Genomic DNA, 15,229 nt, shown 5'->3' with positions numbered 1-15,229 from the left:
CTCCCCAGAGCTTTCCTGGCTCCAGGCTGGACAGGGATGTCAGTCCCTCAGCATCCAGCAAAACAAGCTCCTGTTGGAGAAGCCTTGAACCCACCCCTGGTTTGGTGGCTGCTCCTGGCAGGACCTTCCCTGACCAGACTGGACAATCCCTCCCCTGCAGCCCAACTTCTCCCTGTGTCACACAGGAACAAAGCCAACAAATCCCGTCCCACAGGACTCCTGGGGGCAAACAGAAAGCTGCAGCCCGAGGGAGAACAGCGGGATGCTAAAGCAGAGCCAGTGCAGAATCACCCAGACAAGGCCAGGGGAGCACGGAGGGCTGGGACCTGCAGGGGAAGAGCCCCCCAAGGCTGTGTCTGACCCCCCTTTGCTCACCTTCTTCTCATCCCCCTCCTGCAGGAGCTGGAGGTGGCTCCTCTTCTCGCTGTCCCTGCGCAGGGAGCTGTTCTGGTGGTGGGGCAGCCCCGTGGGGGGGGACACGCTGCGGCCCTGGGGGTCCACCCAGGTGTAGATGTGGTTGGTGACATAACCCCCCGGGATGCGCCCCACCGAGTGCACCGACAGGTTCAGCTTCTTGCAGCCCTTCAGCACCTGGAACAGAACCAAGGACAAGGGGTTAACGCCCACAGGGCCGCCCGGACTTCAGGCACACACAGCTCTGCACTTCTGGAGGCTTAAAGATCCCCAGCTCCTCTGCAGGCACCAGCTGAATGATGGAGCGGTGTAAAAAGCTGGTGGGAAAAGCTGGGATTTTTCTGTTGTCTCCTGGCTGCAACAGAGTTAAAGCAAAGCTGCTGCTGCTGAGAAAACACGGAGAAAACCTTTCCCGTCAGCCAAAGAGCAGAGTGAAGCAGAGTGGGGAGGTGAGGTGGGCACAGCCATGCCCAGGATGGGCTGAACGTGGGACTGAGCAGCTTCTGCTGCTCTGCAGGGGAGTCAGCAGGACAGGGAGCAGAGCAGCACTGAACCTTGTCCAAAATCCTCTCCAGCTCTCATGGAGCCCCTTCAGGCACTGCAAAGTGCTCCAAGATCTCGCTGGAGCCTTCTCCCCTCCTGGCTGAACATGGATCTCAGCCCCTCAGTGACCGTGCTGGCAGCAAACAAAACCAGGCTGCGAAAAGCCTCAGCTCAGCCCCAGCTCTGTCCCCACAGCTCCAACCTCTGCCACTGGAAACGCTCCTGATGCCTTCAGGGAACATTGACAGCACTCCCAGAAATTCAGCCACTGAGTTACCAGCTGCCTTCCCCAGCACAAGCAGCCAATTAACCAGTGGAATAATTACTAAATACATACACACGCTCAAAGCAGCAGGCACAGGGATGACCTTGGGGGCCAGAGGAGGTGATTTGCAATTGCTCCTCTGTCCCTCCAGCTTCCACTGTGAGAAGCTGACACAGGAAACTTCAATTAACATAGAGGAGTCCTCCCTGGGGACAGCTGTAAGTGCTGATCCCTCCGGAGGCCTCACAACGTCAGCACTGCAGATCTGCTCTCAGAAAGGAGGTGTTGGGGGTTTTTTCCCATGTACACATCATCCTGATGAGCTGCTCCTGCAAGGTCTCCAGTCCCCACTGAGCAGAGAAGCTGCTGAGCAAAGCTCGTGGCTGGGAAGCACTAAAACCAGCAGCTCCTCAGTAAAGGGTAAAATTGTCACTAAGAGCGGGCTGGCAGCACTCGTGTCCCTCGTCACCAGAACCACAGAGAGCCCAGCTCAGCACCTCCATCACAGGGAGCAGCTTGGCTGCAAGCTTGCCACATGCTCCCAAGGTCACCACGTGCCTGCACAAGGACTGCGAAACCAACAGCCCCCTCGGGACACCCGCAGGGCTCTGCCCTCCCCGGGGCTGCTCACCCCTCCAGCCCCTGCTGCTGCAGCTGCCCAGGCCCTCAAACGCGTCCCTGCTGGGGTCTCCTCCCCCCCAGCTGGGCTCCCAGCGGCGCTCACCGCGCTCCATCCTGCCCAGGTCTCTCTGGGATGATGGAGAAGGTTCTGAGCTCCGGGGATCGCTCTCCCATGGGCACCGCAGCCGTGCCAGCCTTCGGGGCACAGAGCAGCTTCCTGAGCCAAGGCTGCCACACAGCCAGGCTCAGGATGGGCTGAACTCCATGGAAATCAATGAGCTGGGGGTGGCAGGGACCCTTCTCACCGACCCCAGAGCTACCAGGGCAAGGGACCCCTGTCAGATGGGCTGCAGGACCCACTGAAATGTTCTTTGTTTTCATCCAAACTGGAGCCATCTCTATAAATGCTCCTTTGAGTCTGCAAAACATCATTGTACCCCTGTACCTGAGTCCAGTCTTGGGCCCTTCACAAAAAGCAGGACATTGAGGGGCTGGAGCGTGTCCAGGGCAGGGAACAGAGCTGGGAAGGGGCTGGAGCACCAGGAGGGGCTGAGGGAGCTGGGAAGGGGCTGAGCCTGGAGAAAAGGAGGCTCAGAGGAACCTTGTGACTCTGCACAACTCCTGACAGGAGGGGACAGCCGGGGGGGGTCGGGCTGTGCTCCCAGGGAACAGGGACAGGAGGAGAGGGAACGGCCTCAGGCTGGGCCAGGGGAGGCTCAGGTGGGACAGCAGCAGGAATTTCCTCATGGAAAGGGTGATAAAACATCAGCAGAGGCTGCCCAGGGAGGTTTGGTGTGCCCATCCCTGGAGGCGTTCAGGGAAAGACTGGACATGGCACAGGGATCCCCTTCCCTCCCTTCCTCAGAGAATCCATCCTGGCAGGGGGGAGAGGGACAAAGGAAACCCTCTGGGGTTTGTCCCACACAGGAGAAGGGGCTGGCACAGGAGGAGGGGTTCCACGCTGGGCACTGTGGAATGTCACAGCTGCCCCGGGGACAGGGCAGAGGTGGCTGATGAAGCCTGGCAGAGCCATTTAGCCTCAGCCAAATGTCACGTCCTGGCAGGGCAGGCACGGCAGCAGAGCTGCTCTCTGGAGGCACAGGGGAGCTAGCAGGGATGAGAGGCCAGAGATCGACACGGGCATTTTTATGTCCCCCTGCAGCTCCCTTTGACAGGGTCACCAGGAGCAGGCATCTGGGCTCAGGGAGATGTTTTATGCATGAAGGTGACAGCAGAGAGCCCCAGGGGAGGGGAGCAGCTGCACAGCTGGAGGCAGCAGGAGGGCCAGGGTTCCCTGGCAGCCTCCCTCCAAGAGGGGACAGCAGCTGGGAGTGCCCAGGGACACTGCTGGTGACAGTGCCTCCCAGACAGGCAGCGCTGCAGCAGGCTGCTGACACTCTGGACAGTCCTTTATACATGGCTGAGGTCTCTCCTGCACTCAGTGAGAAGCAGTTTCCAGTCCAGCACAGAGTTTCCTTCCCAAAAACCCCTCCCTGCTCATGCCCAGGGCAGGGCTGGAAGAGGAGCCCTGCAGAGACCCTCCCTCCCTTGGAAGCCCTTCAGGACACAGCTTTTGGTCACCTGCTGCCCTGCTCCTTTGGGTGATCACAGGTGGGGGAGCACAGTGACACCCACAGAAGATTTTTAAGGGACTTTTAGAGGGACTCCGGAATAATGGGACAAGGAGGAAAGGCTTCGCGTAGATTTGGATCGGATATTGGGAAGAAACTCTTCCCGAGAAGGGTGCAAACCCCTTCCCCAACCTGGTGACCCCTCAAGTCAGTTCAGCTCAAACATCTGAGCTCCCAGGAAGCTTTCTGCTCACCAGGCACCAGCTCTTCCCGCTGCAGCTGCCACGCTGTGAGAGGAGATGGGAGGGAAGCAGTTTTCCCTCACTTTCCCTGGGATAACAGCACAGCATGTGATCCACAGCGAAGCACGGGGACAGGATCTGGCACACATCGACAAAACCTTTGTGCAGCCACGCTCTGGACCAGACTTCAACAAAGCACTTGGCACCGGGAGCCGCAGAGTGACGAGGCACCCGGTGAGCCAAGGGGGAGAAGCTTCCACCTGCATCCAAACCAGGACAGAATCCAGCAGCTGCTGCTGTGCTGAGCTCCAGGAGAGCAGAGTCTCCATCCATCTCCCTGCACAGAGAGGAATGCTGCACTTCCCCTCTGGTTTGGAGTTTTTCCCCTCCACCCGGGTTTTACCAAGGCCAGACCTCAGCCCTGTGTGTCCCTGGGTGCCCCTGTGTGTCCCTATGTGTCCGTGGGTATTCCTGGGTGTCCCTTCGTGTCCCTGGGTGCATGGCCAGCCTCTGCTCCATGGACCCAGCAATAGGACAAGAGGAATGGGCAGGAACTGATGCCCAGGAAGTTGCACCTGGACATGAGGAAGAAGTGACCGAGCCCAAAGAAGGTTTCGCTGTGTCCTCCTCCCTTGGGAGCCTTTATCCTGCTGGGCTGTGCCCAGCTGCTGCTCAGGCTTTGAGCACAGCCCTGTCCCCGTTCCCAGCGAGGTGCCACAGTGCCACCAGGCTGGCACCAGCCCTCCAATGCCAATGCTGCTGCTTATAAAGCCACCACAGCAAGAGAGAGAGCCAGAGCCTGCCCACACAGACCACAGAGATCCTCCCAGCTCCCTGGGACAAAGGAAAAGCTTTTCAGCAGAGTTCTAATCACAGAACTCCAGAATCACTGAGGTTGGAAAAGACCTCCCAGACCATCAAATCCAACCTGTGCCTGATCACCACCTTATCCCCAACCCAGAGCACTGAGTGCCATGTCCAGGTCATCCTTGGACACCCCAGGGGTGGGCACACCAAACCTCCCTGGGCAGCCTCTGCTGATGTTTTATCACCCTTTCCATGAGGAAATTCCTGCTGCTGTCCCACCTGAGCCTCCCCTGGCCCAGCCTGAGGCCGTTCCCTCTGCTCCTGTCCCTGTTCCCTGGGAGCACAGCCCGACCCCCCCGGCTGTCCCTTCCTGTCAGGAGTTGTGCAGAGACACAAGGTTCCCCCTGAGCCTCCTTTTCTCCAGGCTCAGCCCCTTCCAGCTCCCTCAGCCTCTCCTGGGACTCCAGCCCCTTCCCCAGCTCTGTTCTCCCAGGACATGCTCCAGCCCCTCAGTGCCCTTCCCAAACTGACAGACCCAGAACAGGACACAGGATTTGAGGTGGCCCCAGCAGTGCCCGGCACTGGGAGACATCACAAAAGACATCTCCCTGGGTGAGAATTCTACAAGGGAAAAGTTTTTCCTCCCAGACACACAAAGCCCTGCGTGCACTGACTGCAGAGACACCCCTGAAGCCACAGCAGAACTCATCCTGCGAGGTTTTTGGGAAATCAGGTGATCACAGCCAGCCCTAAATAACAAATCCCACCTCCCTAATGCCCAGTGTGCAATCAGACAGTGCAGGCTGCATCTCCACCTCCTTTCTCAAGCCATTCCAGGGATTTGCTGCCTGTTGTTCAGTGCTGCTGGGTTTTGCTCCAGCCTCAGATCAGATTTGGCTTTGCCCCCTCCCTGATGCGTTTGAGGACCATGGGGTGGGAGGTTTAGGGCTGTGGCACCACACTGTGGGCAAGCTCAAAGAAATCATTTATGTGAATCTAGGAATTAGAGCCAAAAACCTTTAGCAGAGAAACGGCCACCAACTGCCCAGCAATGTCATCAGAAGCAGCAAGTGCCAGAGAGAGGGGGGGATTGATTCCATGAGGCCACTGATCCCCCAACAACACTCTATTTAATTATCTGTCAAGCTCTCTGAGAGGGAAGGAGATCGTTTAAACTGATCAGAAAAGGAAACACACATCTCATGTGCCGCAACTACCTTAAAAAAAAAAAACAACAAACCATAAACCCCAAACAGCTCCCAGCACATCATGTTCGTTCCTAGGATCCAGAGTGGCAGCTGCCACCCTTCTGAAACCCTGCCAGTCTCACATCACTGAGGGCTTTCCTCTCCCATCATCACCGTTTCCCCCCCTCATATTCCCAACAGCTCTGAGAGGCTGCGTAAAAAAAACCTCCAAAAAAAATCCCCCCAGAAGGAGCCCAGCTGCCAGAAATCGACGGCAATTAATCAGCAGGATCGTCCTGGCAGCCTGACACAGCCCCCTCACTTCAGCTTCCCCCCAGTGAAAGGAGCAATCGGCTCCCGCGGCGGCCGGAGTGGGAAGATCCCAGCTGGACCCCGGGAGCATTAACCGTGAGCCATCCTCCCCCTCAGCACAGCCTCAAGCTGCTTTTCCTCCCGGCAGGAACAGCCTCCATGGAGCTGTGTGGCTCTGGGATAATGGGCACGGGATAATGGGCACGGGATAATGGGCATGGGATAATGGGCACGGGATAATGGGCACCGCTCCGCCGGCGAGCTCCAAAGGTCAGTGCGGAGGTTATCAATCAGCAAAGCACCAGGAATTTGGCAGCACGTCCCCCAGCAAAGTGAGGCACGGGTTTAGAAATAAAGCTGTAAAGGGAAAGAAATGCTGAGACACCACAGGAGGGAGGCAGAGGCAGCTTTTACAGCACGTTCCGGCGCCGTGCAGGGAGGAATCGGCTGAAGTTTGTCCAGCCGCTATTCCCGGCTCCATCCCAGGGTGTTCCTGCCGGATTCAGGCGGCTTTAAGCTCGCGGGATCAGACGGGCTGAGCAAAGCAATCCTGCAGCCAGTGGCAGTGGAGCAGCTCCCTGTGGCTGCTGGGGAGGAGAGGGGGCTGCAGGGCCAGGAGCTTTTACAGGACAGGGATTGAGCCACATCAGACAGGACAGCAGGCACCGGCACCTCCTGCCCGCAGAACGCCTGCCCCAGGGGTCAGCTGCAGGCAGGATGGATAAAAGGCTACTGCAGCTCACACTGCATGCCCGGTCAAGGCCAAATTTGCCAGGTGAAGCAAGGAGAGGCTGTCCCCTGCCCCAGAACACAGAGTGCAGTTGTAAATGAGATATTTTGTATTGCCCAGAGAAGCTGTGGCTGCTCCTGGTTTCCTGGGAGTCTCCAAGGCCAGGCTGGACTGGGCTTGGAGCAGCCTGGGACAGTGGGAGAGGTGTCCCTGCCCACGGAACTGGATGAGCTTTAAGGTCCCTTCCAACACAAACCAGCCTGGCATTCCATGATTTTGCCACCTGCCAAAGCACAGGGAGCCTGGAACGCTCTGACGTGGGCAAACAGCTCACCCCTGAGTGGAACAGAGGGAACTGGAACGAGGAAAAGGTGACCCAGAGGCAGGAGGGGAGAGCAGGACACAGAAGGAGGCTGGGGGGACACAGGGGGGGACACGGGGGGGGACACAGCCTCCCTGCGGCAGCACAAACAGGAGTTGCAGGAGGCACAGTCCAGCCTCTCTCCCCTCCCATGGCAAAGGACAGCAGTTGGGCTTTCAAGCAGCTGCACTTATGCAAATCAATGCAAATCGATGTGTAATTATGGTGATTGCACACATTTGGCCCCGAGGCATCGGGAAGCCCATGTCCCTCTCACCGGGAAAGGTCGAGTGAAACCTTAGCTCCGGCACCTTCTCCCTCCTCGGGCTGACACCTCGCCATCCCCATCTGCACCCTCCGGGCTGCTCCCTGCCCAGTGCAGCACTCAGGCAGGCCCGGGACAATTCTAAAAACAGCAGAAAACTCCAGATAACTGGGGAAACAAAGCCAAACCAAAGCTGTTTGTGTGATTTCAGGGCAGGGGGGAGGCCTAAGGGAGATGTAGATTAGAGCACAGGCTCCTGCTTCCTGGGGTCTTCTCTTTCTGCCGCACACCGCGCAATGCTGAGAGGAGTGAGGTGAATGGGCTGAACAGGGTTAATTACCTGGGGGGAAAAACTTGGGAAGAGTCAACGTGGGGAACGTGAGGAAGATGCTGGACTGAGCACTGAGGACATCCAGGCAGAGGCTGCACAGAGCAGAGTGCCCCAGCCTCCCCTGCCAGCACCTCCCATCCTCAGACAGTTCCTGAGCCCAGCAAGAGGCAGCACCAAAGAGCCTCCAGGGCTCTGCTTCACCTGTCCTCACCCAGCACCGCTACAGGGAGAACTCACGGAGCACCCAGTCAAAAGAACCCAAGGTAAATCACAGCGGCAGATGCTTTGTCACTTCAGCTGAGGGCATCCAGAGCTGAATAATTCTCCGTGGCATTGAGGAAAGTGCCAGGAAAATCCATCCTCTCCCCCTGGGGACAGGGGAGCTGGGTAAAGGATATTTTAATTCACCGGTTCTGATGCTTTTGTTTTCTTGCAATGACCACCAGAAGGAAATAAGCTTTTATCCTCCAGGTTATCTTCTCAGTTTCTCTGCTGAGGCAAAACCGTTTATTTACGAGGAGCCCACTAAATAACATCGATGCTGCAAGAACTCCAGGATGCCCTGACTTGCTGATGAACAAGCCAGTCCTGGTGCCAAGTCCTATCATCCCTGCATTATGAGGAGAGGAGAGATTAAGGCCCTCATTCCAATCTTTTGCATCAGTATAAAGTCATTTGATTTCATTAGGGCTGATTGTGATTTGCTGGTGAAATGAAGGGAGACGGATGACTGAGGAACTTGTCCAGAGGGGAATCAGTGGCAGAGCAGCAAATACAACCGACTCCCAGCGCAGGTGGAGCAGCCAAACCAGCCCCTGGCTGGGTGTGCAGCTTCACCCCAGCCCGAACTGCACCAGGGATTCATCTGGAGCTCAGAGGAGCTGACAGTGACAGGAGAGCAGCACCATGGGCAGCTCCTGGTGAGTCCCAACTCAAACCTGCTCCAGCTCAGCCTCTGGAAGCAGGAGCAGCCTTTCCACATCCACACTCTGTCACAGCCATCTCCCCTTGCCCTCAAGGAGCTCTAAAAGTCATTTTAAATGCAGATGTCTCCAAGCTGAAGAGTGACCATTTTCCCTCCTCCTTTTTCCCAGAAGGAGTTCCTGGTGCCTTTACACTTTCCACCCTCTCCCTCCAAGTCCAGCTGACTACAGGAGCTGAAATGGAAACTGTCTGCAGGACAGAAGGGCACAGCAGGAGCCCCTGGCATCACACAGCACCTGCCTTCTAAGCTGGGAGTGCTTTTTTTTTTTTGAGTGCAGTTTTGGGTTTTTTGTTTCTAAGCAGATCCAGAGATGAAGGAAGTGATTCCCACCCTAACTATTGGGGTGGATGCCAGTCCCATCCTCCTTTTCCACGCTCCAGCTCCCCGAGCTCCCTCGGGAAGGGGAGAAGTTTCAAAGCTCTTTCTGTAGCGCCTTCTAAAAAACACAGAGCCGGCGATGAGCACTCAGCAGCTAAAGGAACACGGCTGACACCTTCACGGAATGAGGGATCAGTGGATTGCCTTCACCCCTCTGTCACCCCAGCCTGGCTCTGGCTGACCATCCACAGGTCCCAGCACTGGGAAGGGTCAAAACCCAACCCAACCAAGCTGCTCTCCTTCCTCTGAGCCGTGCCCACAGTGCTCTGGTGATTAAATAAGCAGTGTCAGGCCATGGTAATCAATTAATTGGGCATCACAAGAAATAATGGCATGAAATTTGCTTTACCGTAAGCTGGCTGGAAAGAAGAACGGCTCGAAATGTTTCTGAGGCTCAGGGCTGCACATCTCTGCTGTCGTTTCTCAGAGGTCTTTCAGCAATCCCACTCCTGGGGTCTTTTCTTATGAAATATTTCGGTCTCTGAAGAGATCACCTTGTTTGCCAGCATGAAAACCCACAGTAATGGGACATAAAAAGAATTTTCATCTCCTTTTGATTATTTTTAAATGCCCACTTGACACTTCCATCAGAGCAGGAGATGGAAAGGCTGGAGGGAGTGAAAAGCTCTGCTGGAACAGGGAGATGGTGGTGGCTGGGGATGAGATCGCCTCTACCCCAGGCTGGGGTGGGATGTGATACCCCCAATGCAATCCCCTTCCTTCCCAGGTCAGGGAGGGGATCAGATCCCCCTGGATGTGATGCCCCTCCCTTCCCGGGCAGGGCTGTCACAGGGACACGCAGGACAGGCTGGCAGTGCCACATCCTGGACCCCTCTGCCTTGCCAGCCACAGCTCTGCCTCAAACCAAGCTTTCCCCAGCCCCCTCCACCGATGAAAAACCCAAGGCAGGGCCCCTGAACTACCCCAGTTCCTTCAGAATAAACTCAATTCCAGCCCAGTGACTTTGGCAAAGCCAACACAGATTTACACCAACACCGAAGAATCAAACTCCCCAAGCCCAGCACATCCAAATGAGGGGAGTCTGGGCGATTTTGGCCAAGCTGATCCAGATTTGCCCAGCTGTCAGCAGGGCCAATGGTGGAACCAGTGCAGCTCATTAAGGCAAATCTCTAAATCGGGAATTTTTCCACTTTTTGCTTTCTCTCGTCCCCTCCCTCCGTAAATGTCCTTTTACTCAAAGGACATAAAAACCTACAGCCAAGCAAGAAGGATGGAGGAGAAAGGAGTGTGAATTTAATGCCAACCCCAGAGCACTGGGGAAACACCTCCCTGGGTAACATCTTGATGATCTAAAGCCACAAACACCTTGATTTTAACTCCAATGGATAAGATATGACAGCTTGTTAATACAAACTTTCAGCACAACCGCTAAAATACAGCAGTATATGCTAAAAATACAGCAGCATATACACCATAAATAGTAAAATAAATATATATATATAGTGTATAGACATAATAAAATGTCCTAAATAGCAAGGCTGATAAAAGCCAAGAGAGCTCTAAAAATATGACAGACAACACAAACTTCTCCACTTACCCCATAATTCAAATGCTGGTGATCTTTAGCTGAAGAGCACTCTTGAATGCTGCAATGATGGAGCTGTAATTGTAATGGAGTCATTTAATTTGGATTTGGATGAAACAGCCGAGCGTGGAGCAGACAAGGCATAAAACTCCCGTGCTCATGTAAAGGTTAAGGAGCTGGTCCTTAAGGGAATTGATTTGGAGTGCTGAGGTAATCTTGTGGTTGAAGTCAGAATGTCACTTTTTATCTGATTTACACTGAAACATCTGCAAACACCTCTGCACTGGTCCCAGGCCAGCAGCGAGCTTTGAGCTGGGACATCACGCAGGTCCCTTAGCCCGGTGTCGTGGCAGCTGTCACCCGCTGCCACGATTCACTTGGGGAGCATCACCGAGCGATGCCTGAAAATCCCAGGAGTGAACAGAAATCGCTGCTGCCCCACAGCCAGCAGCACCTCTCTCCTCCTTGAGGGGAGGGAGAAGAGCAGCTGGGCTGCTCCTGCACGGCCGGGCACGCACGGAAAGGCAACAGAGCTGCCACCACTCGTAGGGGGAAGGCAGTGGCTGCCGTGGGAATGCCCATCCAAGGCTGCACAGACAATTCCATTGCACTTATCCCATGCTCTGCCTGAGCAGCTGCCTCACTGCCACAGCCGGGCGCCGAGCGGATCCATGGCTCGGGACGTTTGTCACGCTCAGCCCTTCCCGAGCCCCCAGAAGGGGCTGTGACATCCCCTGTGAGCACAGCACAGCACAGCACAGCACGCCGTGCCCGTGATGGATAGCGGGGCTGCCACGGCCAGACAGCTCCTTGCTGCAGGACAGCGCCAGCCCAGCGCAGCAGCAGCCGGGGCATCGCTGCACACGCAGGGACGGGAGCTGAGCTTCGAGCAGACAGGCAGCGAGTGTCTGAGAGATCGGCTACACAGCCAGGGGCTCGTGTTTACAGAGTCTCTCTGCTCAGCTTTCTCTCTCTATTTGATCCCGAATACGGCGTGTGAGCGAATTCCAGGACCAAACACAGCTGCGGTTTATCGCAGAATTGTTCTGAGTCGGAAGGAATCGCAAGGATCATCAAGTCCAACTCCCAAGTGAACAGCCAATAAAGGGATCAGATCGCCAGTCCTGGGGTTAGGAACACCAAGCTCTGACCAGCTGAGCTGGTGTTTCCCTCTCCCCTGACCCAGGGAGTCAGAGCAAGAGCCACCAGGGAGGAGGGCAGGACACAGCGAGGTTTGCTCTGCCTCAGGACACCAGACCACAGCCAGAGGCCCTGGCAGAGCTGTCAATGCACCCAGCCCGAGCCCCACATCCCGGGTTCCAAGGGGAAGCAGAAAGCACAAAACGAAGCCACCCATCCACCACCTCTTGTCCCTGCAGCTCTGACACTCTGAATGGCACCCAAAACATTGGGCTGAGGTATTTGTACCTTAAACCCTCAAATGCTGCCCCTGAGCATCTCTGAACGTGATCTCTTCATTCCCCCCCTCCCAAATGCAGCATCTCAGGGCAAATTAACACTTTAGTCTCTCCCAAGCATTTATTAGAGTCGGACTGTAAATCACTCTGCCACTCTTCCCAAGCAAAATGTTTCCACCACCACGATGGGTCATAAAAACCCTTCTCAGATGTGAAAAGAACCCAGGAGCTCAGGAAGGTGACAGCGCAGGGCAAGGGATGAATTTGTTGTTGAAAGAAGTTCAGCTCACAAGGAGACAATTTCTAAGCTGCTTTTTCCTACCAGGATCATATTAACAAAATACAGCTCTTGGCAAGCCACGTCCTCCAGGAATTATTTCTGTGCAGGAAGCACTTAGTTTCACTCAAAATTAATAATGTCTAAAAGGCATCAATTACATTATATTAGAGAACAAACAGAAAGTGATGTGAATTACCCAGCAGAGTGGGATGAATTGGAGATGAAGTCATGGAGCAAAGCATTCCTGTCACCTGGATCCTCTCCGTTCCAATGCCATAACCAAAATACGTGGGGGTTACAATCTCTGAGGCACTAAATCGCAGACTAACAACTGAAAGCTTACCCTGCTGCTGTCCTATCACTAGGAACAGGAGAAAAAAAAAACTCCTACAAACATTTCCTCTGCTCTCAGGATTACCAGGGACTCATTTCCAGCCTGGAAATCGTGCCCTTGCCCAGGGCACTGATTTAAAGCCGGAGCAGGGAACTCACGGGTCGGCAGGGAATAAGAGTTCAAAGCTGGGCAAGATGAATGCACTGTCAGAGGAACGCTCCACATGGAACAGGCTCCCAACAGAACCACTTTAGCTTATTATGGAAAAATTAAAGCACAAACAGCTGGAGAACAGCCTTGTCACGCCACATCCCAGCTCTCCACACGCTGCCTCCAAATTGCTGCTGTAAAAGTCGATTCTCCAGCTCGATAGGTTTGTGCCTCGGGAACGCTCCGAGAGGAGCCCACCAGCCCCAAGATCAGCTCTGGGAACGGTTTGGGACACTCAGACACGGATTTGCCTCAGGACCCCGAGTTTCGGGTGAAAATCCCGCAGTTTATGGAGTTCCCCCCCCCATATTAAAGCTCTGATCGATGCCCCCATGCTGTTACGGGCTACAACAGGTCTCCGGGGCATGCGGAGCCGTGCTGGGAGAGCGGAGCCCTTCAGTTGTGTAACCGTTCTCCTTCTCCCCATGGAATATTCAAAGGGGAACCGGGAATCCGCTCCTGCCTCGGGCACGATGCAGCCCTTGGAGGGGGGTCTGTTCTGCTTCTCCGTGCCTCAGTTTCCCCGTCTTTGCGAGGAGAAACCCACTAGAGCGGCAGGAGCACATCCCCTAAAACCCGGCTCTCGCAGATTTCCAGCCTCCAGGAGCTCCCCGGGCTGCAGGCGAGCCGCGAGCGGCACCGCTGCGTTTCAGAGGCGCGACAGAAGCGCAGGACGAGCCTGCCGCGCCCAGAGCCACCCCGGCAGCTCGGTCCCTGCCGCGAGTGGCACCGCTATTGCCACCGCAAACTTTCCGGCGGGGCTCCGCGCACGGCCGGTCCCGCTCGATGCGAACCCGGAGCGGCTCCGCTCCGCCGAGGGCTGCGGGTTTCCAGCTCCGCGTCCCGGAGAGCGGCACCGGGGGGCTCCGGTCCCACCGCCCGAGGGGCACGGAGCCGCGGAGGGATGCGGCGGGACGGGGAGCGCGGGGACAAGAGCCAGGGAGGGAAGGGAGGAGCGGGGGGGACGCGGCCAGGCACCGGAGAGGCAGAGCGGGACGGGGCGGGATGGAGCGAACACCCAGCGGGAGCCCGGCGCGGAGCCGCCTTACCTTGACCGCCTCGGCGTGGGTCACCCTGTCCAGGGACTTGCCGTTGACCCCCAGGATCTGATCGCCGACGCGCAGCCCCTCCCGCTCGGCCAGAGAGCCCGGTTCCACCAGCGACACGTAGATGCCCACGCCGTGCTCGGCGCCGCCGCGGATGCTGAAGCCCAGACCCTCGTGGGCTTTGCTCCGGCGCAGCGTCACCTGGCGCAGCTCGCCCGGGACCACCGGCGGCGGGGCGGGGGGCGGCGGGGGGCGGCCGGGCGGCGGCAGGTAGGGCCCCTCGGCCGTGTACTGGTCGAAGAGGAGCTGGTCGGAGCGCGGCAGGACGAGGCGCAGCAGCGGCAGCAGCTGCCGGCGGCGGGGCCCGTCGAGGAGGGCGCGCAGGGAGCGCACCAGGTCGCAGACGTTGCGGCGGCCGTGGTAGGCGTTGAGGCAGAGGATGAAGCGCTCCCGCTCCGCTTCGCTCAGCAGCGCCGTGAGCGCCTGGTGCAGCCGCCGCACGTTCGCCGAGAGCGGCCGCGGAGCCGGCCCCGCCGCCGAGCCCAGCGAGCCCGACGAGGAGGAGGAGGAGTGCACGGACACGCCGTCCAGCTCCGCGCTCATCGCCGCGGCACCGCCAGCGCCGGAGCACCGGGCGATGGAGCGGCCGGAGCGCGCCGCGCCGGGCGGCAGCGGAGCCGGGGCGGACGGGGCGGGAGCGCAGCCCCCCGGGCGGCACCGCTGCCGGCCGGCCCCGCCGCTCCACCTGTCCGTGCGCTCGCCGCCGGCTCCCCAGGAAGTGACGCGGCCGCCGTTGCCGGGAGACGGGTTATACAGAGCGGGACCGGACCCCCCCCGCCCCGCCACAGCGCCCGCCCCCGCGGGACCCGCAATTAGCGCGCCCGCTCATCAGCGCTCATCAGCGCGCCCGGCCCGGCTCTGCCCGCAGCTCGGCGCAGGTGGGAGCTGCGCGGGGCGGAAAGTCCCGGCGCTCTTCCTCAGCTCTCCCGGGATGGATCGCGTCCATCCCGGAGCTTCCTCAGCCTCCCTGCAGCCCGGCGTGGCGAGCGCGCTGGGGATGGAGGACACGCGGCAGAGGAGGCTCGGCAGGGATCGGTTTTCACCTGAGAACTGCCTGCCCTGGCGCACGGAGCCGTTACCCGACCCGCGGGGCTGTTTTTCCATTGCCCGGCGTGCCAGGTGTGGGATCGTTGTTACCTCACGGTGCTGGGCACGGTCGCTGCTGAGTTACGGTGCTGGGGATGCACCCAGCTGAGCACCCGGCTCAGCACAGGCTTTGTTTAAATCACACCTAAAGGAAGTTCAGGCATTTGTTACTGACAGGGTGTTGAAGGAATCTGTGAGTGGGGAAGCAGTTTCTAAAAAGGAGAAAATTAGTTTAGA

At 57.5% G+C, this 15,229-nt stretch overlaps 1 protein-coding gene across 1 annotated transcript in view; it reads right to left on the bottom strand.

Moving 5' to 3' along the window:
* WHRN (whirlin) overlaps positions 1 to 14,449 on the bottom strand; it is a 48,368-nt gene extending 33,919 nt beyond the window's left edge. Inside the window, exons 1-2 of the mRNA XM_040083531.2 lie at positions 13,850 to 14,449; positions 376 to 591 (exon numbers count right to left, since the gene is read on the bottom strand). Coding sequence (XP_039939465.1) covers positions 376 to 591; positions 13,850 to 14,449 — 816 coding nt within the window. The remainder of the gene's footprint in view (positions 1 to 375; positions 592 to 13,849) is intronic.
* Positions 14,450 to 15,229: the final 780 nt, after the last annotated feature.

Source organism: Hirundo rustica, chromosome 20 (genome assembly GCF_015227805.2).
Source record: "Hirundo rustica isolate bHirRus1 chromosome 20, bHirRus1.pri.v3, whole genome shotgun sequence".
NCBI lineage: Eukaryota > Metazoa > Chordata > Aves > Passeriformes > Hirundinidae > Hirundo > Hirundo rustica.
Note: the sequence above shows the minus strand (reverse complement) of the source record. Positions and strands in the feature narration are given on the sequence as shown.